General features: G+C 42.9%; 9 protein-coding genes across 9 annotated transcripts; 4 read left to right on the top strand and 5 right to left on the bottom strand.

The window, feature by feature from the left end:
* Positions 1–1,100: 1,100 nt before the first annotated feature.
* Positions 1,101–4,076, bottom strand: Bfra_001741 (putative phosphatidylinositol 3-kinase catalytic subunit protein; the record flags this gene model as incomplete). The annotated part of the gene is made up of 4 exons (XM_037332166.1): positions 1,101–3,621; positions 3,673–3,774; positions 3,848–3,934; positions 4,018–4,076. 4 exons carry the CDS (start codon positions 4,074–4,076, stop codon positions 1,101–1,103), a joined length of 2,769 nt encoding a protein of 922 aa, XP_037196320.1.
* Positions 4,077–4,976: 900 nt separating this feature from the next.
* Bfra_001740 (putative nuclear protein qri2 nse4 protein) lies at positions 4,977–6,463 on the top strand (the record flags this gene model as incomplete). Its single annotated transcript, XM_037332165.1, has 2 exons — positions 4,977–6,228; positions 6,282–6,463. The coding sequence occupies 2 exons, from the start codon at positions 4,977–4,979 to the stop codon at positions 6,461–6,463; spliced, it is 1,434 nt and encodes a 477-aa protein (XP_037196319.1).
* A 949-nt stretch (positions 6,464–7,412) lies between these two features.
* Positions 7,413–8,460, bottom strand: Bfra_001739 (putative trna methyltransferase protein; the record flags this gene model as incomplete). Its single annotated transcript, XM_037332164.1, has 3 exons — positions 7,413–7,999; positions 8,071–8,211; positions 8,274–8,460. 3 exons carry the CDS (start codon positions 8,458–8,460, stop codon positions 7,413–7,415), a joined length of 915 nt encoding a protein of 304 aa, XP_037196318.1.
* Positions 8,461–8,845: 385 nt separating this feature from the next.
* Positions 8,846–9,466, top strand: Bfra_001738ca (putative c2h2 type zinc finger domain-containing protein; the record flags this gene model as incomplete). Its single annotated transcript, XM_037332163.1, has 3 exons — positions 8,846–8,854; positions 8,912–8,975; positions 9,027–9,466. The coding sequence occupies 3 exons, from the start codon at positions 8,846–8,848 to the stop codon at positions 9,464–9,466; spliced, it is 513 nt and encodes a 170-aa protein (XP_037196317.1).
* A 2,917-nt stretch (positions 9,467–12,383) lies between these two features.
* Bfra_001737 (putative short-chain dehydrogenase reductase family protein) lies at positions 12,384–13,470 on the top strand (the record flags this gene model as incomplete). The annotated part of the gene is made up of 3 exons (XM_037332162.1): positions 12,384–12,967; positions 13,016–13,291; positions 13,344–13,470. The coding sequence occupies 3 exons, from the start codon at positions 12,384–12,386 to the stop codon at positions 13,468–13,470; spliced, it is 987 nt and encodes a 328-aa protein (XP_037196316.1).
* A 206-nt stretch (positions 13,471–13,676) lies between these two features.
* Bfra_001736 (uncharacterized protein) lies at positions 13,677–16,579 on the bottom strand (the record flags this gene model as incomplete). The annotated part of the gene is made up of 5 exons (XM_037332161.1): positions 13,677–14,388; positions 14,438–14,747; positions 14,809–14,919; positions 14,989–15,303; positions 16,066–16,579. The coding sequence occupies 5 exons, from the start codon at positions 16,577–16,579 to the stop codon at positions 13,677–13,679; spliced, it is 1,962 nt and encodes a 653-aa protein (XP_037196315.1).
* A 558-nt stretch (positions 16,580–17,137) lies between these two features.
* On the bottom strand, positions 17,138–18,882 carry Bfra_001735 (putative imp-specific 5 -nucleotidase 1 protein; the record flags this gene model as incomplete). The annotated part of the gene is made up of 8 exons (XM_037332160.1): positions 17,138–17,730; positions 17,784–17,936; positions 17,985–18,040; positions 18,094–18,346; positions 18,395–18,553; positions 18,714–18,749; positions 18,803–18,816; positions 18,872–18,882. The coding sequence occupies 8 exons, from the start codon at positions 18,880–18,882 to the stop codon at positions 17,138–17,140; spliced, it is 1,275 nt and encodes a 424-aa protein (XP_037196314.1).
* A 986-nt stretch (positions 18,883–19,868) lies between these two features.
* Positions 19,869–21,102, top strand: Bfra_001734 (putative o-methyltransferase family protein; the record flags this gene model as incomplete). Its single annotated transcript, XM_037332159.1, has 5 exons — positions 19,869–20,076; positions 20,310–20,350; positions 20,431–20,567; positions 20,642–20,823; positions 20,924–21,102. 5 exons carry the CDS (start codon positions 19,869–19,871, stop codon positions 21,100–21,102), a joined length of 747 nt encoding a protein of 248 aa, XP_037196313.1.
* Positions 21,103–21,627: 525 nt separating this feature from the next.
* On the bottom strand, positions 21,628–23,561 carry Bfra_001733 (putative ser thr protein phosphatase family protein; the record flags this gene model as incomplete). Its single annotated transcript, XM_037332158.1, has 2 exons — positions 21,628–23,332; positions 23,386–23,561. 2 exons carry the CDS (start codon positions 23,559–23,561, stop codon positions 21,628–21,630), a joined length of 1,881 nt encoding a protein of 626 aa, XP_037196312.1.
* Positions 23,562–23,876: the final 315 nt, after the last annotated feature.

The raw sequence follows: 23,876 nt of genomic DNA, 5'->3' as shown, positions 1-23,876 counted from the left end.
ATTAAGCTCAATATAATTTTAGGATAAGCAAATCTAAAATCCACACTTTTTCAAGACTAGTCCAAAGACCAAAGTCGGGGACTCAGAGTCTTGAGTCGAGAAAAGTCGTGCATCTAAACGCATTATTGTTAGACCAAAGGATTGGCTAAATCACCCCTTTGAGATCCGAAATATGTGCAATAGTATTCTCAGTTTGGTGTTATGTTCAGGGAACTTGATGGGTTTGATGACTGGGGGTAGAATATCACAGGAATATAGGCCGAGCGTATAATACATAACCTTGAGCTCAGCTCGTTTACCATGTAAGAGGGTTTCACCTGATCGATTTGTTTTGAATGAGCTTCCCATTCTCCTATGTATTGAACTTGAATGTTCTCAGGTTAGATAATCTTGTCAACGAACAAAATTGTCTATTTTCAAGGATCAATATATAGTCTCAGAATAGAAAATGGCGAGTGTGATATTCCTATGAAACTCCTTGCCTTTTTCGAGGATGTACCCACTTTACAATCAATGGATCGAAGAGCTCACCTCATGTAGGTAAATTTATTAAAATGTGTGTAGACAAGACGGTTGAAGACCTGTCACAAGTTGAACTTTCATAGACTAAGTGGAATGAATGTTTCAGTGTGGTTCATCGTAGGAGGGTTCAAAGTTATTATACGGGCCAACGATAAAAATAACCCATTTTGCTTTTTGAGTTTTAGTACTTCTACCTTGATGTCGGAAAAGCATGAGTATCTTAAAGAACAGTGATCAATGTATAAAATAACACATGTCATACATGAACCGCTCCACGAGTATGTTGCCAGACTAAGTTCTTCACTGAAGGAAATAGTGACACATCTAGTAGGTGAGTGCCACTTTACAACTTCTGATCATCATCCACCTATAATACAACATACTTGAACTTCAAAGCACGCAGGGGCTGTTTTACAAGAACTGACATCTATGAATTTTATATGGTTATTATGTATTATAGCCTTGATGTAGATTGCTAGCAGACTACAGACGAGTATATTTAAATGTAAATTATGGTCTAAATTCGATACTTCATAGATGCCAAACTCCAGCTCGACCTTGATGACTGATATCACTTTCTACCTAAAATGCTGCACAAAACCATGCAACCTGTCAATGACGACTGGGAAGATCGCATTCGCACTATCCTCAATTAACCTTTCAAAATGCCTGATTGCATCCTCTTCGCTCAATTCTAAATGGAATCGTTCTTTGACTTTCAATACAACCTTGTCAGGCTCAATTTTGATATCCGGAATGTTGGCATCAACCATCAGACTGAAGAGATTGAGAATCAAATTTGAGGATTTCCGTAATGTTGTATAAGCCGTGAAGCAGTACTGTTTGAATTGCGGATAATGTTCCGACATAGATCCTCCCATCCCGTCTACCATTTCCTTACAGAGTTTCATCGCGGGAGCAAATGGCTTGGGGTCTCTGCCAAGTATAAAGCCAAAATCAGCGTGGAAGAAATGACCATCTGGTGCTAGAAGAAGATTGTCCAGATGACGATCGCCCACACCAAGAAGATATGTAATTACACAGTATCCTGCACACGATTTTATAAACACATCCAAGGCTTCTTTGCGAACACCAAGAGATGCCTTGTCATCAGGATTATTAGATTTGAGGTAATTAAGTACAGTGTTGCCCTTGAACTTATTGACAATGCTCTGCAGGGTCATGGATGGAACGAACTGGACAGCTCCTGCAGTTGCTCCAGTCGCAAGGATTTTGTAAGGTGACAACTTCAGGTCTAGGTTCTCTTTTTGTAGTAGCTGGTCCATGAGTGTAATGATCTGAATGACTAACTGATCCTGGCGCAAATCGTCTCCTGTCTTGAAGATGATTTGATATTTTTGTTTGGTTGTCGTCTTAAAGGTTATCATGATTGGAAACAACGATGACTTGAAAACATTCGTTTCAGAAGGATCCACGCCGGTGATCATAATCGAAGGGTCAAGCGGTAGAGGTAGGGGTGGGTCTATAGTGATGAGTTCATTCTTAGGATCGGCAAGAAACTGCTTTACCTTCTCGGCCTTGCGAGATACTGTATCCCGTGAAGACTTTATATCTTCAGAAACCCTAGACAACATCGTGACGAGCTCTGCCTGACGCAGTAGAACCTTTCGAGTCTCAACTCCTTCTGGCGTCTTTACCAATTCGGTCATGAAATCGTATTCAACCTTGGCAAATAGTTTACGATAGCCAGCTCCTTGATCTTCGCTTTTGTCATCGCATTCCACCATAAGATACCAGTGAAAGAGATTTCCGAGCTGGAAATTATTTGTTGCCCTCGAAATAAGTAGTCGTGCGAGGGAAGAATCATGTGTTGCATCTTCAGCCGAATCGGGTGAAATATGCTCGAATTTGAGGGCCTGTACAAGTTGCAACAGATAGAGCAAGAGCTCGTCATCGTCGGATTTTCGTAATCTATCCACGGCGTAAGCTCTCACGGAAGAATTCTCGAATGTTGGTCCCAATAACTCTAAAGCGTCATCGACATCAATCTCGGTCCATTTGCTTAACATGGCCACTGCTTCACGAGCTTCATTTGGGTCATTCCAATTTACAGATTTGATGAACTTGGTGAGTGCCCTTTTGTCCCGCGCAAGATGATGCCTGAATTTCCAGACAAGGTCTTTTTCCTCTGGTGATAGAAGGTGTGTTGGCGAATATGCAATAATGTTGTTTAATTCATCTCGGACTTTGGCATTTGGTTTAAGGTCACGATCTAGCACCCCAGTTCTGTGACTTCGAACCAAGCGACGATGTTTACTCTCCGCGGGGTTATCCCTGGCCCCAACTTCAGGGTCGTAGACTCTCACAAGGCGTCCGCTAAAGCCATGCTCATCATTATCCCCGAAGCCATTGATGCCAGGCCCGAATTGAACTTGCGGGGGAGGTTTGAGGATGATGTTTGACTGAGAAGAAGAAAGATTCTGTAGCGAAGATATAGGTGGCGGCGGGTATTCATGGTCGGCAAATACAACCGGGAAGTCGAATCTGGGTAGCTCCACATGAAGAGTGAATCTTTCATCCTTGGAAGGATGGTCGTCCGATAAATCATGGTCGGCATCGTTATTCTTCTCCCCTGCCCCATCCAGAGTCAAAATCACACTTTTTTGTCGAGTTCTTCTGCGCTGTATATTCTTGAGTGAGGTACTGGACGCCTGAAGACCTCGCTTTTCTACTCCTCTAAAAACTAATTGATCCAGCCACTCGATACGTGTAATTTCGCCCATTTCATGTTTTTTAAATAGCTTCTCCAGTCTGTCTAGTTCTTCACCCTCTTTGTCTATTATTTCAGCTTCTTCCTTAGATTTAGATCCGGTACGACGCACGTTAGGCAGGACTGCGGGCGTTGAGGAGGAATCCAGGCCATCTGCAGCCTTGCGACGATGTAAATGACATTTTTGACGACCTTTTTGCAGCTGATTATCTTTATCGAACAGCCGTAAAGTAGTCCCACCAAATGGCACAGCATGCCCTTGAGCCCCATCACCTCCCGTTGGAGACAAATCCCATACTGTGATCGCAAGTTGAGAGCTCAAAGGTATCGTTGAACAGTTTATGGGCAAGGTAAGCCATTCATTCCATCTTCCCCACGGTCAGCAACGTTCAAGTCTTTCAGCGACCTTCGACACTCACTTTCTCTCATTTTTGAATGATTTATAAGCTGTTTGGACGGGTACAGTTAATGGTTTCGAATCAGCCCACAACTGTACAGTGACATAAAGATCCGAGTGAAGGCTGTGATAGAATAATGGTGTCAGTATGCTCTAGGTCGAAATGCAATGTAGAAACGCATACACAGGCAACTTACCTCAAATTTGAGCCAATATGTCTCAAGTCTGGTCGATTTATGAGTGTAGAAAATGGAATTGGGGTCTGCTCCCCTTCAAGGTTGACGCTATACATGTAATGTTTAGTGGATGTGCATAAAGCAGTTTTGTAAACGAGCATGCTAAGATGTCGTGATGATATTCGACTTACATTCTAATGTTTACTGGAATATCCAGAGCCTCTGAACTTGCAAAGGAGAAGGGTTCCATGTTCCATGTTCCACAGATATTTGGTAGAAGGAGTACCTAAGTTGGAAGGGAAGCAAGAATGAATTTATAATGTTAACTGCGTACTTAATGAGCCCGTGATACTTGAACCTGTAGTAGAGAGATCGTAGGAGCCGTAGATTCCGTGAAACAAATACAATGAATTATCGGTATGAATTACTATTATTGTTATGTATGGGATGAGTTGGGATGACGGGAGGTAACATCGATATCACAAGTAATAAATGTGCCATTGAGCCATCATCCTACGATGTCTGTGCACTTCCCCACACAGTGTTATCGGAACATTATAATTCCGCACACCCGTCACGCTAGCATCGCCCCGCCAAAATTGATCTCTCTCACTCTCTCCTCTCGCCCTCGCTGTCATCAGGATTGAGTGACTTGAACGTCGACTGAAGTAATATCACATGATTGATCGATTGATTCTCTTGACGCGACCTGCTCTTTCTTGATTGAAGGCCACTAGGTATACCAGCACACCACATCTCTCTGCTCCCACTCTCACTCCCATTCCCACCTCTACCTCTACCTCCAACCTTCCTTCCCCCTTTCAATCCATATCACCCTTCACTATCCTTCTCTTCACGTCTCTCTCTTTCCGACTACGAACATTTTATTTGGAACCTACAGTATGAAGTCATAATGGAAATAACACAGTGACAAATTACTTTCAATTTTAACGATCAAAATTCTATCACTCGATAAGCTTAATTCTTTATCTTATCAGGAACTTTCGTTCGAGCACACGAAGTATCAAACGCGATCTGGACGCGCGAGGCTATTCACTTATCGCAACCACGTCTTGAATGTTCGCGTCCATTTTAACATAAAAACTTCAGCGAAAATTTGGACTGCGCCAGACTTTCACAATAGTTCACCATGTCTAGAATAAAGATATCGGAATCTCCGGCCCCTCATTTTGCTGACGATTTGTACGAAGCATCTCCCGGGCCAAGTTATCCACGAAGGACTTCCGATAACATGGCTTTATCTCCTTCCCCAGCCGCTTCTATTTCATCCGATAAAGAGAACCACTCTTCAAGAAATGCAATCGATAAGGGAAAAGGTCGCGCCGTAAGTGTTTCCATGGGTCCACCAAGAGCACCATCACCCATCAGCAAGAGAAAGCGCACTGGGACTACCGGCGAGGGAGACCATTCAATGCAACGCAACCAAAGAAGGCGCACAATCGAAGCGGTTGAAGATGACGACGAGGGGGAACAGGAGTATGATCCAGATCAGAGTGTCGAAGAGAGAAGAAAGCTTCGGTCCGACTTGAGGGGCCTTTCAAGAACTCTGCAAGATAACCGTGCCGAGTATCTTAATGCAGAATCAACGGGCATCAAGGATACGTTGCTCAAAGCAAATAAGCTATCAGAAAAAGTTAAACAAACCTCGGATGCAACAATCGATTCACGGTTGCTTGTCAGTACTGCAGACCTCGCCAAGAAGAAGACGCTGCGAATGACATCTGGTGACACCGCACAAGGAGTTGACGTGGATGATTTTGTTTCTAAGATCAAGTTATATATGGGAAGGGGCGAACGTTCGCAGGACCATGCATCACGTAATACTCAGCGGAGTCACCGGAATGGTGCTGTAGATGAAGATGATAGCGACAACGACAATGATGGAGAAATGCTCAACTGGGAACATCTCGGACGCAATGCATGTTTACCGAACAATGCTCGCCCATCAGTGCCAGGTTTTCTTCTTGGCCCCCTGTCTTTACAAAAGCGCGCCCGCAGGGCTATTGTTCGAAGAGCTCCCCTCAGACTAAACAATCTTCACGAAACACAACCCGAGGTTTTGAGAGCAGATGATATAGAGAAATCAGAGAATGCAAATTTGACTTATTTGTGCACCAAAATTCAAGACAGATTGAAGGAAGTTCAGGACAAGGCCTTCAATGCTGTTGAGCTGGAGGCTACAGAAGAGATGTCTGAAGAAGATGGTGTTGCGCTGAGGGAAAAGTATGGTATATCGGAGAATTGTAGCATTGCATATTTCAAATTTGTCATCAATCCGTTTTCCTTCGGCCAAACGATTGAGAACATGTTTTATGTGAGCTTCTTGGTTCGAGACGGTAAAGTGGAAGTTGAAATAGACTCGGATGGTCTCCCATACATAGGTTTGTTTTCTCATACCTCTCAAGAAGAAAATGATAGCTGATAGAGTACTTAGGCGTCAGGGATTCAAAAGACAATGCAAATTCTTCCCATACAGCAAGACATCAAGCAGTCCTATCCCTCGACATGCAAGATTGGCAAGAAATGATTAACCTCTTTGACATCAAAGAACCCATGATCGATCATAGAGAAGAACAAGACAATAGTAATATTGGCGCTAAGGGATGGTATGCTTAAATCATGGACTAAAGCAATAATACTTGGTGATTCGATTGGCGTTCGCTTTTTGGTGGACGCAGCATGGCATGCTTACATAGGTTTCATGCTTAGCTTATGGACGGAGTTTATTGGGAACAACGAAAAAGGGATGGATGGGAACATGGCTGGATGAATGTGTCCAATATCAAGTGGCGTAAAGGCAGGCGTCTTCTTATATGTTGTAGCTTTGTACCTTTTCAACGACGTGGAAGAACTTGCTGCTGTGTTGTATATAGTTGTGGGAATTCAGCATGTCATGTCGAGATAATGAAATTAAGTTCTAATGAAAATATTCCCAACAATTTCCGCAATGTGTCGCATGCTTCTAGGCTGTTTCTGTCATTACTTGGACTCTAAGTGCTGCATTATTGTAGTCATTTTTGATCGACATCCACTTAACACCCCTAGAGCTTCAAATGAAGACATCTTCTTGTCGACATGCGTGTGTATATTAGGGACAATCTAACAGGAAATTAGAGGCTTAGGCGTTTGCTCAGCTGCATAGTCTCTTATTGTGGTCAAAACGACAAAAGATATGTGTTCTACAGATAATTATAACCGTTTATTTCAGATTCAAATTGATGCGATCACAACTGTAAGATTGCATTAATTGAACTGAAGAGAGGACGTATCAATGAGAACATGTGTTTGTACAAAGGTGAAAGAGGTGGAACGAAAACATGGACCGTGGTGAAGGTCTTGCCACCGTTCAAGTGACTCCGTTCTACCCACTCGAATTCATCCCATCATGATCGTCTTATACGGAGCGGTATGTTAGTATATACATGTCATGAAATCGCCTATCCATCAGGGCCACATTCATCTGCCGTTCCTGCAATCTTGTTTTGAAGGTTAAAACCAAACACCTCGCTGTGCTGCTAAAAGATCCAGAATCTTACGAGAATCCGAACTGCATTGTGCACCAGTTCTATCCCAGTAGTGGAACTTTTTGATAAAGAGCGTCGTATCCAGAACCGACCCAACCAGTTTCCGCACCCCCTCGTGCAATGACCCCCAATCCACCGGCATACCAGACAAGGCTCACAAGACCAACAATACCATTGAGACTCCACCACCTCCTTCTTCTTTCCCTCTCGGTTCCTCTAGGTAGCAACCCTAACCACTTTGCTGTGCCCCAAACCATGTGACCCGCCCCAAATCCTACTAAAGCTACATAAGTCGTCCAAGAAATTACAGGATGTTTAACAAAGCCATGCGCAACGTATCCCAACCCAACACCAGATGATCCTCCTTCATGTATCAAAGGAATGACTCGGTTAACGAGCATATGAGAAGCTACAAGAGGAGCAAGAACATAGCCTGAAATAGAGGTGAACGAGATTGAAGGCCAGAACTTCGGTGATAAGAAGGAAAAGTATGAAAGAGAACTGGTCGGTTGATGGGAGGAGTAGCGTTTTTCAGCTACACGGCGGCGATAAAGACGTAACGCGAAGCCAGAAGTTATATGAGCAGCGAGAGGGAGACCAACGAGTAATGGCTCGAGAGGAAATGATTCTGTTGCGGGGTTAGTGGGGCTACGTGAAGCATAGGATGAGGGATACAGGCTTAGCCAAAGGGGCACTTACGATAGTATGGGCGAGTCAGTAATAAGTACTTTTCAGAAGCAGGTACCGAGCGGGTAATAAGGGGTATTATGGAGGTATTCGTGATATGCAAAGCACCAAAGACTGAAAAGGCATACGACGAGTAACGTTGTATACGTGTGACTATATCACATTATTTCATTAGTCCATACCCATGATATAAATTTACAACAAATAGCACTCACGATAATATACAGCTCCATGACCGGAACCACTAAGTCCTAATGTCGAGGATCTTCCAAACGAGGTATATGAAGGCAATTCGGGTAGCTTTTCATCCCAGTCAAGTGGGGAATCTATAGGTGAAGGATCTAATTGTTGAAGATCAACAAAAGTATCGTCTGAAGCGATAGAATCTCGCCGTTGTTCCATAGTTTACAATGTATGCAAGTGTGTATGAGATCTCAGTATCAACAAAATGAGATTTATCCAAAAAGGCATTAAAATGATAACAAGAATTACAAAAAGAGTTTCGGGATACTTATTAGTTGGTAACTAGGTAAGAACTAGATAGTCAGTGTGAAATGTGTTGAAGATGTATGGATCGGATAGATTTAAGGTTATCAAGCTTGGATCGTACCTTAATTTTTCCAGCAAACCATCACGTGGTCAGGCATTCGTACAAACAGTGAGTACCCAGGTAAGATGTGTGTTTGACGAACATTGGGCGCAAGAGAGATAAAGAGGTTACAATACAACACAACACAACACAAGACAACACAACAAGACAGCAAAACCGTCACGATCGTCACAAGAGATGCCTCCAGTAAGTTATCTCACGTGAAATGGATTGCCTGAATAAAGTACTAATGTCATCTTTAAGCGTGGTTTTACGAATCCGGCCCCAAAAACTGAAAGTGCTCGCGAGGCTGTCAAATCTTTCTATTGTAGGTTATCACGACCCCATCCACCTTCCACACATTCTCTTACATATACAGGCGAATTATGCAGCAAAGGTTACGCTCGAATGAACGAGTATGAGGCTCATCTCTCTTCATACGACCACTCTCATAAACAACGTCTCAAGGACATGCGACAATTAACACGCGATCCGATGGCCTCTAGCAAAGCTCGAAAGGCAGAAGCGAAAGCAAACTCGCAGTCTGGTTTGATATCAATAAAGTTGGGTGGAGAAGTAAGCTCAAGTGCTGGGACTACCGCTGGAGGTTTCAAGAAGGGGGGTTTCAAGAAATCGGGATTCAAAAGTGCTTTTGCCCCGGTTGATGGGGGCGGAGCTGATGTGCCTGTGAATGATGACATTGAAGAGAAGATTCAAGTAGACAGAAGCCTTGGGGTCAAGCAAGATGGCTTAGAAAGCGATACCGATGATGAACAATACGGGTATGAGATGTACGATCCGAGATATCCTACGGATTGAGAAAGATCAGACATCGAAGATTTGTATCCATACGAGCTAAAGCCTCGAGCAGTGTATAGTCCGAAGGCTCGATACCTCTCATCAAACTCGCATAGCTTTGTCCTGCATGCAAGTTCTGATGGAAAAGTTCGGGCATATTACACCAGCACTAAAGCATCGATTCTATGCATTCCGACCGAAAGGAATGAACATTCATGGTCATATTTATGAAGATCAAGACCACGATTTTCTGAATTAAAGAGTACCAACTAGCCACAAAACATAATCACATTTTGTATGTTGGCAAAGCACATATCTTTTCCCAACGAGAAGATTAGTAGTTGACCTCGAACACGATCCCTTACTTCTGGCCTCGTGAAAAGCGAAAAGTAACGAGGATTCGAGGAGCCAAGGAATTATTGGGCGCTCATTGCGCCTCTTCATACTCTAGAGGACACCTTAGTTTGAGAGTCATTTATACCTCAAGCTCCACACGGATGATTGCCCACCTCGGCAATTGGCTCTGCAATGAAGAGCATCGCGATAGTTTTTCGAGTGGTCAAACTTTAAAGGGCCAAACTGGCGTCTAGAGCATAGTTGGGTGACGTTCTAGGTCAAATTGATCGGTTCAATGAAAAATTACACCCGGAAAGGATGATATCCGTGACAGTCAGGGGATGAGATTCGGACTCAAATGATCAGAATAGCAAGAATGAATCATAGCCAGCATAATTTTGGTCCCACGAGTCGTCAGTAAGTCTTTAGACACCATGCCTGACATTAAAATTTTAGATTTACGTACGTTGTATGTGAAACGAAGCTGCGAGAAGAAGCTGCGAAAAGGGTTATGAACTCATCCACATATGTGACTTTCACAAGAAGGTAGTTCCCTGCCCATTCAGCCAGTCTAGTTGATCAAACTTGTTCGAAAGATATGAATAATCTCTTGCGTGATACCTGTCCTTAGCCCCTATCGTACCCTTTAGCTCAGCATGTATTAGCCATAAGTTATGATGGGTATTGCGAGAGTCCAAAACAATTTCCGCTTTCTCCAGATCCAGATCACAACGCCTGCTTCTATTGAAATCCAGACCGATCCAATTAATATGCATAAGTGCTAAGTTGTAGCCTTCAATACAGGATACACTTCATACCCATTTCATTTATCAATCCTAGGACAAGATACTTCAATGTTCATCCACTTCAATTGCAACATAGACATCGTTTCTTATGGGAGGTAACATACGGTGTGCCCTTACGAGACCTGTCCGTAAATGAGTTTGAATATGGCAATCGACCGTTCCAAGTAATCTTCGTGCGCACCTGGCTAAACATCAGAGATCTTGCTATACAGATTATCAATAGAGATTACCAATCATCACTTGCGAAATCGACGATTGGCAATGACAACAGCCCAAGACAGGTAAGTTCCTCGCAAGTCTGTATCTTCTTATCATGAAGGTGGATTTGCCGTCAAAAATGCTCATATTACTCTAGGCTAGTATTGTGGCCAACTATCTAGGAAGAAGATCTACGAAGCAATGTAAAGGCTATGAAACACATGATAGTTGAGACCCAAGCAAGGTCTACACCAGCTGTCATGAGATTTCGAAGGTCCACTGATCAACTGTAAGTAGGCAATCGAGATCGAGTTTCCTGATTCGGAACTTAATAATTTGTCTTTCGTCTGGATGCAACCAAATATACGTTGCTCTTTCCACCATATCTTCTAATGACAGCGCTGTTGTGTAAATACTTGCTTCCGTGACACCTTTTGACACACAGGTTTGCAACTACGAAATTATATAACTTGATTGGTTCCTACTCCCCACTCAAGTTTGTATCTTGGGGGTTTCTTTTTGCGACTTCCTAGACTTCTTTTTCGTGTAACCTTTAGGTGCATTACTACTCGCAGTAAGCATGTTAAGTATTTTGTGGTGTATTCACTCTTGGCAACACATTCGTGACATTTGCTATCTATTTGGGTATCCACAACAGCTGAAACTTAGAATGTACGCAGACTCTCTAACCTCTTCATCTGGTTTATTAGAGCAAACGGTTCTTTGACTTTCAGTAATTACGCTAAGTCTGGATTATATTCCACATTGGCCTCCTGATATCAATGAGGGTAAATGTAGTGTACTTGCCAATTATTTGTAATCTTCCAAGCGTCTAGCAACCTTAATGCATGAAAATTATATAGCGGGCCCAATTTGTTCCTTCGTATGTTGCCATTCAGATCATCATTGTTCTAGAAAGCATAGTAAAGTTTTGGACCTCGATGGTAAAGACGGCATTTCCATCAATGAAGTGAAAGTCGGGACAATGTAGAATGCAAAAAGATTGCAGCTACCTGTCACGTCAATACTTGTATAAACAAAACCAATGAATTTTTACCCAGTAGGAGCGATGTTGACTACGAATTGATTCCTCTAAAGAAATTTTATCAGAACTTCACAGCCACAGGCCCCGGATTGAGCTAGTCTGAACTGGGAAAATAGTCTCTGATAGGCTGTATTACACGAGCGGGGAATCGACCTCGCTTCGCAATGTACAGATCAGGAAACTGCTCTCTCACTGGCCCGCTCCTGCGGCTCATCTATTTGTGGATGCTCATTTCTCAAATTGAGCTCTTATGCACATCAAAATGTGTAGCAGGAGCTTCACATCTCGGATTTTGGAGATGAATCTTCACGGATTTTGCTAAAGACCGGTCACTGGCCATGGCAATGATCTCATCAGAATGTATGCTATTCATTTGGGCGTTGAAATAAAAACGGAAAACGATGTGCGAAAAATCTATATAACATGCTGTTCACCCTCTAGTTGTGGTTGAATTCAAATCATCCAGACCAATCTCATTCAGAAACCACCCATACCTAAGCGTAAGAATCTTGCTCATCGCTTATCACTATCCAACAACTATTCCCGAGAAAACATGGCAGCTGCAGTTGCAACTCAACCCCACAACCTTCCGCTCCTCGTTACTCCCGAGACGTGTCGAGGCCGTACTTACATAGTTACTGGCGCCAACACCGGTCTTGGGTTTGAAGCAGCCAGGCATCTTGTTCGACTGGGCTCTGCCACCGTGATTATGGCAGTACGTGACCCGTCTTCCGGTCTTCGCGCTCTGGCTGATATTGAATCATCAACCGGAATTTCTGGTGTAGCACAAGTTTGGGAGCTTGATCTATCTTCATACGCTTCTGTTATAGCTTTTGCGAAAAGAGCAATTGATGAACTCGATAGAATCGATGCAGTGATAGAGAACGCTGGAGTGGCTTCAGGAGAAAGAATCATGAAAGAGGGACATCTGCTTACAATTACAGTCAATGTAATCAGCACTATACTATTGGGAGTCTTGTTGCTTCCAAAATTGAAGGAATCTGGGGAGCGGTTCGGAATCTTACCGCATCTGGTTATCGTAACGAGTAGAGTCTGTTTTGATTTTGGGGAGGACTGGATGAAGATCAAGGATGACCCAATAGTGAATTCGAACATGGAAGAGATGACTCCCAAGGCGTAAGTTATCCGTAGGTCTCTTGATTCAGACTAACAAAATTCAACCAGGTATCCACTGTCTAAGCTCCTTGAGATAATGGCAATTCGCCATCTCACTGGTCTTCTTCCCCTTCAAGAAACTGGAGTTGTCATAAACCTAGTGTGCCCCGGTCTCTGTAAGACCGACCTTAGCCGCAGTGTCCCCCCCGGACTTCGTGAAAGAATAGCCAAGCAAAAGGAGCAATATGGGCGAACCGCCGAGGATGGAAGCCGGACATTATTGTACGGTGCCATTGCGGGCGAAGAGAGCCATGGGTGTCTGTTGGAATCTTGTACCATCGCTGAGTACGTTTGAATCATAGCCACACTCTGTTACTGTGCTGACAATTTGATCAAGGAATGCGATACCAAGTTGGATAACTGACTTGGATGGCAAGAAATCGCAGAAGATTGTTTGGGATGCTATTGCAGGGAAATTGGAGACGATTGAGCCTGGATGCGTAGAGAAGATATTTAAAAGATGAAGCTTCTGAAGCTACTCATCGTTAGTGCTACTTATTCTCCAAGTAACTCACATAGCTTCCTTCTTTTATGAATGACGCATCTGATTATATGTATCAATGACAGATCAAATTTTCTATACACACATTTCTTCACTCAACCACCTCTATTCTTACTAAATTCTCGAAGAGTTCTACCCCGTTTCCTTATAAGAGTTGGATTCTTGTCTCTAAGTGGTCGAAGCATCGGAATGAGACCCTTCAATCGATTGCAGTAATGCACTGACCTCTTTATCGTGCAAGGCATAGATCCAAGGAAAGCTTTCCAGCTTTTGTTGTACATCAGTATGACCTTGAAGATTGAGAACTTGCATAGTTTGGCTTATATCCAAAGCTAGCCAAGCATCATCAAGACTTCCGAAGATTGAGGCTTTCCCTATAAGCAATAACCAGAGTAATGCCTCTGGAGATCCATATTTGTTTTTAGAAAGTTCTTGTGTAGAAGATCTAAGCAAATTAGCCAACAATGGATTGACTGGGACTTTCCCATCGAGTCCACGCATAAATGTTGAGATGAATGACGCCAGGCCTAAGTGAATTGCATTCTCCAGAGAGTTCTTAGGACGACAATCTCCTAAAGGACACATGGAGAGAAGACGATATCCAAGAAGAAGAAGCGTGTTGTGAAGCTTGTGACCAGCCAAAGGGGGAGCTCTTCCGACAATGGCATCATTGAGCAACAGAGTGAAACTAATAGTATCTACCAGAAGAACAAGGAGATCGGTGCTCAGTGGTAATGAAACTAATGCACATGAGATTGCCTTGTTTTTGTAGAAATCTAGATTCCTACTCTCACTTGCGCAGAACGTATCATTGGATTCAATGTCCTGAACATTGTATCGTGTGCAGGCGCCCGAATGGAGAGAATATTCGAGATCAGCCCTATCTCGTGTGTCAACATTAATCATGCATAGAGATCTTCATTGCTGACCTGAATATTTTTTGAGCAAGAGTGTACTGTTCCCTTTTAAGATTTGAGATGCCACCCCTCATCTTAACCATCCTTTCGAGTCCTTGAATATGTACAAGGCCTTGACTGAATTGACCCTGCAACCTATAATAATGTGACATAGTCAACACAACCGCAATGGTAGTATCAGCTACGGCCTCTTTTCCAGATAGTTTCTCATTAATCAAGCGAAATGCAAGCGAAAGATGATGCATAGCTATCTTTGGATCTTCCTGATTTAGGATGAGGTTATTGAGAGCCGTGACTGACACAGCTACACCGCAGTGTAAACCTGGGAGATGTTGAATTAGTGATATTGTTTTGATGTCTAAGAAGAGATAAGTGTAGCGTACATGCTTCGTCTAAAAGCATGAACTGGACGAATATCGAAGTAGATGTCTGAGTTTTAATAAAAGCTTTGCTCAATTCCGCGGGGTATCCTATACTGCTTATGAATGCAAAAGCTGCGCAATTAACCCAGATTAGCAAGAATTCCCATAAAAAAAGGTATCACTAGAACGATGTCACCATACTTCTCTGAATGATTTGCTTGTCTTTGAAAACGTGATCTGGAAATGGAAGACAAGAAATGATATTCCCAACCTGGCGTTCGATCTCATAAGTGGTATTCTCCTCCGAGTCCTGTTGTTCTAGATGACCCGAGCCAATCTGGGCACTTCTCAAATTTATACAAGCCGAAGTGAATACACGTTTCATTCCAGTTGCTTTCATTCTAGACGGTCGGACGAGCTTCTTTCCAGCATTCCTTCCCAAAGCGACGTGACTCCGGATGCGTTTTCGGACTGCATGATTGATTCTTGAATTATTGATAAATTCGAAAGGCATAGCTATTGATGTTATTTTGCAATATCAGGCTGTCTCACACGTGAGATGAATTGGAGAAGATGAAGGGGTATGGATAAAGGCTCAAGTCTCGGAGTTAGTGGTGTTAACGAGAGTGGGCACGAATGACCGTCACGTCGGAGCCGAGCACGTACATGGAATTTTCCACTAAATGACTACTACCTATGCAGATGGTTAGTTGTCAGACAATATCACATTCCAGGAAAATCACGTTGTGCATCTTATTCATTTGGAAAAACAAAAACAGAGACGTCTGGCTTCGATATGATATCCCATCCAATGAGTGGAAAGGGAGGGTCTGATACTAGAGAAGAAAATGAATAACGTTGTACTATCATTGATGCAGTTCTAAAATTCGCATTATTTGACAACTGTGACACTGACATTCAATAGTCTCGATTTCTTCGCTCACTCCCATTGCTTTTCACCCTCTGTAATCTTCTTCCGCCTCTCGCCGTTTTTGTCATCCTCATTCTCCGTGTCCTCGCTGCCTACTTGTCATTTACCCTCCCCGTCTCCTCACCCTGGAGCTAGCGCTTCCGCTTATGATTGAGATAGAAAAAGTAGGAATGAATGGATATAGATTTGTGCAACCGCATACCCAGCTATCTTCCAACCACGGCTTTAAGTGTCATGACAAAATTAAAACATCTCGTTTATGCATTCTCAAGCTTTCCGCTCCGAACCCTTCCCAAGTTTCCCAAACCGACTCAAATTTCATTAAATATCAGTACATTTCGGCTCACCAGTCTGAATTGCTAGATTACTTGGTACAGCTCCCTCTGACCGCAAGTTTTCAATAATAACACTATGGATTGATATTCCATCATTTGGCCCCAACCACTTCTGCCATGTACTATATTCAGTCATAAACAATGCCGGGCCAAAGCCTTCCCACATCATGGCCAGCTCGTAGGAATGTTGTTCTGATCTACCACACTTATCAGTCAACATTTTGAATATCCATAATCGACATTCAGCGTGGTTCCAATTCCATTGTGGAATGCTTTGCGAGGTAATACTCGGACGAGTGTTCGTTGTGAGTATATGAATAGGCGGAAATGTAGACGATGGGGTACCTGGATTGGTTTGGGTAGCCGCGGAGGATTGAGCTTTCACGTTATGAGAGGGGATAAGCCATTGGGCGGAGGTTTCGGCAGCTGCAGAGAATTTAGGATTTGTGTTATTGTATGGTGGAGGTGCTTCTAATGAGCCCAAAGCCTTCTTGCGATGAAACAAATTCTTCCAGAAAGAAATCATGCTTACAGATTTGAGGTTTGCAGTTAAAATTGGCAGACAAGTGTGTTTGTTTATGAAATATTGTTGGGGAAACCTGCCAACTTTCTTCAAACAATAAAGTTTGACTAAATTGTTAGTGGTAAGCGATCGTACTGTAGCTTACACGGTGTTGCTTGTTAGTAGAGGACCTAAAGCTATTGAAACAGATAGTCGATCATGTGCTCATCACAGGATTCCTCCAAAATTGTTATTCTTCCTTGATCGTAGGCCATTAGCCTCAGCTTAGCCTTCCGCCGTTTCAATTAGCTTCCTCACCGAATAGGTGTTCAGAGAACATCCAGACTGATAATCGATAACTCCCCAATCATCGCCTCAGACGTTAAAAGTCACGTATTGATGCCGATTTCGGGTATGCAGAGACACCGAATGTGATAACAAGTATTAATATCCAGAAAATTCCAACTAGCTACTACCCAGAGTCCGGCTCTCATGAAAACAAAACGAAAAATGCTACCGCTCATGCAAACAAAACTTCATAAGTCTCATGTTATTCAACCAGAAATTCCCTGCTCGATAAGTCTAATTCTTCTGAATCAGTCCTCCTAGTTCGTCCAGCAATTCCACCGTCTCCCTGGGACTCGCAATCCAAGCTGTAGTACCAACAACTCTCGCCTTGAAATCATTGCTTCCGGCACTCAAAAATTGGTCTCCAACATGTAAAGTCTTGTCCTTTTTGATCCATTGACTTTCATCCTCGACATTTCCACCAAAGAATTTCTGACAGACCAACACTCCCCAGCTCTTATCGCCAATATCCACAAAAACGTCATTTCCCCCATTGAAAGCACAAAAAGGTAAAGAACGACCGACGTCCGACATCTCGAGCTTCTTTTGTACAACTAATACAGTTTCTTCGAGTGACTCCCGTGCAAATTTATAGCCCGGTTCTCGAGGAACAATGCCCACAGCTCGTTCTTTTCGAAGAATAGTAGCAGGCAAATCAAGATTGGTAACACACTCGCGAAGGGAGAACTCCGCAAGGTCGAGAAGAGCAGTTATACTCGGTTGAGTCCAAGTGGACATACTGGGTAGAATCCATGAGCGACGGGGGTGATGGGTCAAAAGGTATGGGGAGCTGGCGTCATAGGTGAAGAGGAAGTTGGATTCGCCGCCTGAATGAGCGTTAGAAATAAAGGAGAACGAGAGTGTTAGAAAGGTAATTTACCCATTACGATAAGATTCTGCTTTTGCTCTGGTGTAAGAATGGTGGAAGCTTTGATTGCTTCCAACAGTCCATGAAGTCTTCCGTAGTACTTTTCAGCCTCAGTATATCCAGCTGCAGTTACAATTCCAATCTTGGTATTGTGGCTCATAAGATCTACAGCTATAAGCATTTTATCATCCAACGTAGATTAGTACGACTCACTAATTATTCGCTCAATAACAGGGTTGGTAGGTTCAAGACTTTTACCGTCATCATATCTTCAATGCTTTAGTTAGAAAGCCGAGAACCTAGCATAACAAGCATGACTTACAATGTAACATCACCATCAAAAGTTGCCAGATCCACCGATCCCGCAGAAGTGACACCCATGAGCTGCGCAGTGTTTAAAATAAGCCTGATATCGTTGAAAGAAGGTGGAACAAATCGTCTCGACGAGATAAAGCGTTTTCTGTCCTGATATCTAAAAGCGTCCGCCAGTGGTAGTCGAGTGAAAAATGTACCAATACTGGGAACCAGGAGTTTTAACTTGGATTGACCTCCTAAGCCAACTTTTTGATGGGCGACTTGACCACTTTAGTATCTTGGGTTACGTTACGAAGAATTATACTCACTGTGATCATCAATCATATCTTCAACGTCTTGCATGATTTCCGCATAACGGCGGTGGGCAATCTCAGCCATTTCACCAATGGTTCCATTTCTGGATTCGAATACACCAGTTGGCTGTGAATGTAGAACAAACGGTACAGCTAATAAACCTTTGATCCATTCTTTAATTGAAAGTCAGTAATCAATGTGAGAACATTTTAAGAGCGCTTGCCCAAAGTGGAAATTGTGACTTCCAAGATCACGCGCGATACTATCGGGTGCTATTCAATTACACAGCAGTATGACAAGTGGAAAGAGTAGAAGCAAATTGACAGTTGGTACCTATGAATTGATCTCGTCGATGGGTTTTAAGTGCATCTGAATAGAATTAGGATCGTTGGGTTGGTTGAGGATATGCTATGGACACGTACACTCAACTCGAAATCTATCTGAACGGTGAGTATACATGAAGAGTTGCATGTGATAGAATGGATACGTACCTCGTAGTCATTGTCGTAGATCTGATTGAAGGCAAAGTATAATAGTGTAAGGTGTTTTATGGAGAATGAAGATAATGATGTGAATCTTTGAGAACTAAAGAATGTGTTCTGATGTTGTCGAAGACTTTCAAGTATGGTTGGATTAAGTTGGGTTGGGAATGAGAAGGAGGTGGCCGTGAGGCATTGCATTGTTGCTAGCGATTGCATTTGTTGGCCAATGCACAAGCAAGTGAGTGTTTGTTTGTAGGTTAGAGCTAACCAATGAGATTCGACGCTGCATTCGACAGATTGACATTCTCCTGTTGACACTGCCGACTCCGTAAAATTCAGCAATCAAGTGGTTGGTTTGTTACCTAGGCAGGTAAAAGAAGGTTAGTTTCGATTTGGTTGACTTGGTTGAAGAAAGGATTGTATTTGTATTTGATTGTTGAGAGAGTCAACACGAAGCTAATTCTACAGAAGAATCCTCCCCCTTTGGACTCACCCCTTTTTCACCATTGGCGAACTACCCTGGTGTTATCATATAAAGTCAAAATACTCAATGCATCGCTTGAGCTCGGATTACAATATGCTAATGTTGAATAAGTCTCCTTCTATTTTTCTCTAGATTTGGGTCTGGTTGTCCTAAGTGCTTTGTACTATACCAAAACTTGCTCCCTCCTTAGATCTGGCCAAGCATTCCTTCTACTCTTTTGGGAATGGGAAACACAGCCCAGCTATCAGAGAACCGGCCAGACAATCACCCCAAGCTCCCGGGCTCCCACCCTCCCAAGGAAGATTATCACGTGTATCTAATCGGAGTGATCTGGATCTCGTGCCGATCCTTGTCTCCCAAACCCCGCATACACGTAATCTTATCAGATCTTTATATATAAGGTTACAGCATCGATCTTTCTCTCTCGTGTTACAACTCTGAATACTTTGAAAGCAAGCCAACACCGAATCAAGGACAAATCACTGCTTAACTGTTATCTTCACACCCAAAGAATACAACAAGATGAAGGAAAACGACACTGCTCTCTATCCAAACCCGGAAGTTTCTCAAGCGGTTACCCAATATTCTCTTGAACATTCAACCAAGCTTCCTAAACATATATTAGACCATCATGCTTGGGGATCGACTCAGCCAAAGGCCAATTTTATGATCTCGCCTTTCCAAGCACAGTTTCAGATTTTTATGGCCAGGGCTATGGGTGCCAAAAGAAGTACGTTACTCCGTATATTGTTAAAAGATCGAGGATGGCTGTTGTGTCTCTGTGGGATTGTGTGAGAGTGAGATACTGGCCCTCGATTTTAAGATGTGTTTAACCGCTAGTATTCGATTTAGTGTTACCAAGTGGGAGCTCAATACATTTGCAGGCACCTTTTACTTCATGCTAGTCCAAGCTATATTTGCCGCGTATATGGAAGTCTTCACATATTGACTTTACAAAATTAGTTCTAGAGATCGGAACCTACATTGGCTTTTCTACTATGGGGGTAAGTCTCCTCATTTCTTGAAGCCCTTCTTTCCCTCTATCCTGTCATAATTTGATCCCCGATGTTAAAATTCAATCTAGTGGTCTGAGGCCGTCGGTCCCGAAGGTCACGTAACAGGCCTTGAATTTTCACCCGAATACGCGGAAATTGCCCGCGAGACATTCTCCAAAAATAATCTCAGTAATGTTGAGGTTTTGGTTGGTGATGCTCGTGAATCGTATGTCCAGTGTCTATCTTGTCTCCAACCGCCCCTCAACACGTACATAGACATTTTCTCTAAACTTATCACAGAATTAAAAGCTTGATCACCAATCTTCAAGAACCTTACGATCTAATTTTTATCGACGCCGACAAAACTTCATACCCCGCTTATCTCGATCTCATCCTCTCTCTTTCTTCCCCATCTTCTACGCAAACCCGTCTCCTCAAACCTGGCGGTCTAATCCTCGCAGATAACATTCTGCGTCGCGCACGTGAGCACTATTCTCATTGATTCCAACCTACCCAACCCCTGATTTCGCTCTCAGTTCCCCTTTCCTGACCCACTTGCTCACCCACTAACTCAAACCACAGTCGTCGCCGATTCCAGCGCCGCAAACCCATGGGCCCTCAAAAACGGAGAAAAGACCTGGAAAGAAGGTGACTTAAATGCACTGAAGGAATTTAATGATTTAATGGTTACCGAGAAAAGATTAGACACATTCCTGTTACCCTTATTTGATGGGGTAGGAATGGGCAGATTGAAGGATTGAGATGTGAGGTTAGATTGAAGGATATAGATTTGTACATGTGATCTGTATAGTTAGAAGTATATATGAATCATTCAAGTGTGAATAGAATCATAATTTGAGGGTTTGCATGATTCTTTTGTAAACTATGGCAGTTTACGGATTCTTTTAATGTCACTCAGCTGTATTATTCGTTCGTTAGCTATGCCATACCATTACTTTGATCTGATCTTGAGGGATTCAATGCTAGAATGGCCAAGAACCCTGACCATGATTCAATCAATCGGATGAGTTGAGCGCAGTTAAATGGTCCAAATTCAAGGGCCTCTCATTGTTGAATCGAAGTTGAATATTTCATAAGCTCTGCATATATGTACAACTTGATGACATCATCTCACTGTAGAGGCTTCATCCCACTTCCATTCAAATCCCATTGTAATACAGAGATATGTAATAAGAACGCCATCCACCATGCATCCGACCCGAAGGTAATAATCCTATGCAATGCAATTTAACTCCTCAAAAACTCTCAAAAGAGAGGCACGCAGTTTAACAATCCTGGCCCCAATTGTCCTTGATCCATCCGGCCATCAACTCCGTCAAAGTCTCATTTCTATAACTATTGACATCTTCGTCTGTATAATCCGCCCCGGAAAAGCGCAATGCAACCAGGATCCATGGTTTTATGAAGTCTATGAAGACTAAATCTACAGTCTCGGGGTTTGAGTTGATGGAAGGGATATTAATGCGGGATTCGATACAATTAGGTACACGATGGAAAGTGATGGGGGAATGAATTGTGTCATCGCCATCGGAGCCGTTGTCATCCTTAGTAGTATAGCCAGGAATGAGCTCGGGTTTTTGGGTTGAGGAGGATGAGAAGAGAGGAGATTGAGCGTTAGATGGCGGTGAGAGATCGGAGATGGGTATCGAGGGAGCGAGAATATCCGTTTTGTAGGAGAGATGTTCAGGTGGTGCGAGATTATTGATATCTAGATTTGAAGACAAGAAGATGTTGCCGCCGCTGTTAAGAAGTGGGAGAACTTGTTCGGCAGCAGCGATTGGCACGTCTTTGATATACAGAAATTTGCTAACAAATGGAGAGATGATGAAGGTTGTATCTCTTGTGAAGGCACCTTTGAAGATATCAAACCTCATGGCGCCTGTGTTAGTAATAGCTATTGTTGGAACATCTTTTCGATCGAGACGGTATACAACATCAGGCATCACTTCGTCACCAAGCCACGAGAAAAGACTGTCTTTACTAGGATATTTTGCTCTGCTCATCCAGAGATCCTTTGGGGCGCAACCGAAATTGTGGTCGAGGTTTAGGGCCTTTCGAGCTTTAGCGATAGAATTCGAGACATTCTTGCCATGCTCCGTGGGAAATGTTGTATCGTTTAACCCAGTATGAAAATGATACCCAAAAAGGTTATTGTCAATATACCTTCTTTGGAAAGACATGCTTGTACGTTCGGCAACCTCAGTGGCTTGTGCACTAGAAGTGTGTTTTTCTTGGGGGATCTTTTCCTTCTCGTCCTTCTTGATACCTTCAATGGACATCCAGCCAACAGTCTCCATATATCGACCGCTCTGTATTCCGTACGCCTTAGAATCGTATTTGGCATAGCTTCGAATATGGCTATGGCCACCAAAAAACTGAATGGGAGTATCCCAATTTTGATCTCTCAAAGCCTTATAAATGGCCTTGTACTCCGGCCCATCTAGAGTTACATGTCCAATAACCACAAACAAATCAGCATCTTCTCGAATTGCTTGTTGGAACCATTCTTCCTTGATAGTTTTTTCGACTTCTTGCACAACGGTATTGTTGGCGTTTCTATTGAAATCGAAGAGAAATCCAAACGCAACCACTTTGATCCCCTGATTCTTCGTTGTAAACTTGCGATATCGTTTTGCCATGGGAATTTGTTCACCGGTCTTGGGATTTATGTAATCGAGATTGGAAGCAAGATAATTGCCGTTAAAATTTGGCACAGTTTGATCGTATTCTCGAGCGGCGGCATCTGCCTTGTATAACTCATGGTTTCCTGTACAGATGATGTCGATATGTTGTTCCCTGAAAATGTCATATGTATATTGCCCTTTGGGATCTGATGCATCGTATAATCCATTTCCCTCGATTCTATCTCCTGTATCGACAAGTAAAAGATCCACCCCTTTATCATCCGCTTGCTTCTTCATCTGCTCTGCGAATGATATATAATCACCCCAGTCCGCAGAGTACTGGGCCCTGAGATATCGGTCAGCCTCTGTTCATTTCCACCGATTTGTAATTTAACCTACTCTTGTAGATGACCTGCATGCCACCCATGAGTATCTGTGGTTTGTAGGAAGTTGAGTTGGCCCCATTGTAATGGTCTCATAGGTGCCGCAATAGCAGCTGGCGCAGAAGGTTGGGCACCTGCTGCTAGAGATGTGAGAAGACCGGTTAAGGTCAATAGATGTTTTGCTATCTTCATGATGTCCTTAATACTGTGAGCGATGACATATGAGGGGGTCAAAGTAACTCTCAGGCAGCGAGCACTATTATTCAGGATTTTAGAGTCTGAGTATTGAAGTGAATGCTAAATGATGAGCGACTGCTGCTCATTGGGGTATGTGAAGTGAGTTTGTGCCAAACTACGAATACTTAAAGTGATAGTTGGGTAATAGGATTCTCAGATAGACAATGAACGATATGTACCCAGTACTGATACAAGAAGGGTGATAAATTGAGAGAAAAATGATGGATAGCTTAGAGATGTGGATTTGGATATAAACATGGAGATAGAGAT

Source organism: Botrytis fragariae (assembly GCF_013461495.1).
Source record: "Botrytis fragariae strain BVB16 chromosome Unknown tig00000006, whole genome shotgun sequence".
In the NCBI taxonomy this organism is placed as follows: Eukaryota; Fungi; Ascomycota; class Leotiomycetes; order Helotiales; family Sclerotiniaceae; genus Botrytis; species Botrytis fragariae.
Note: the sequence above shows the minus strand (reverse complement) of the source record. Positions and strands in the feature narration are given on the sequence as shown.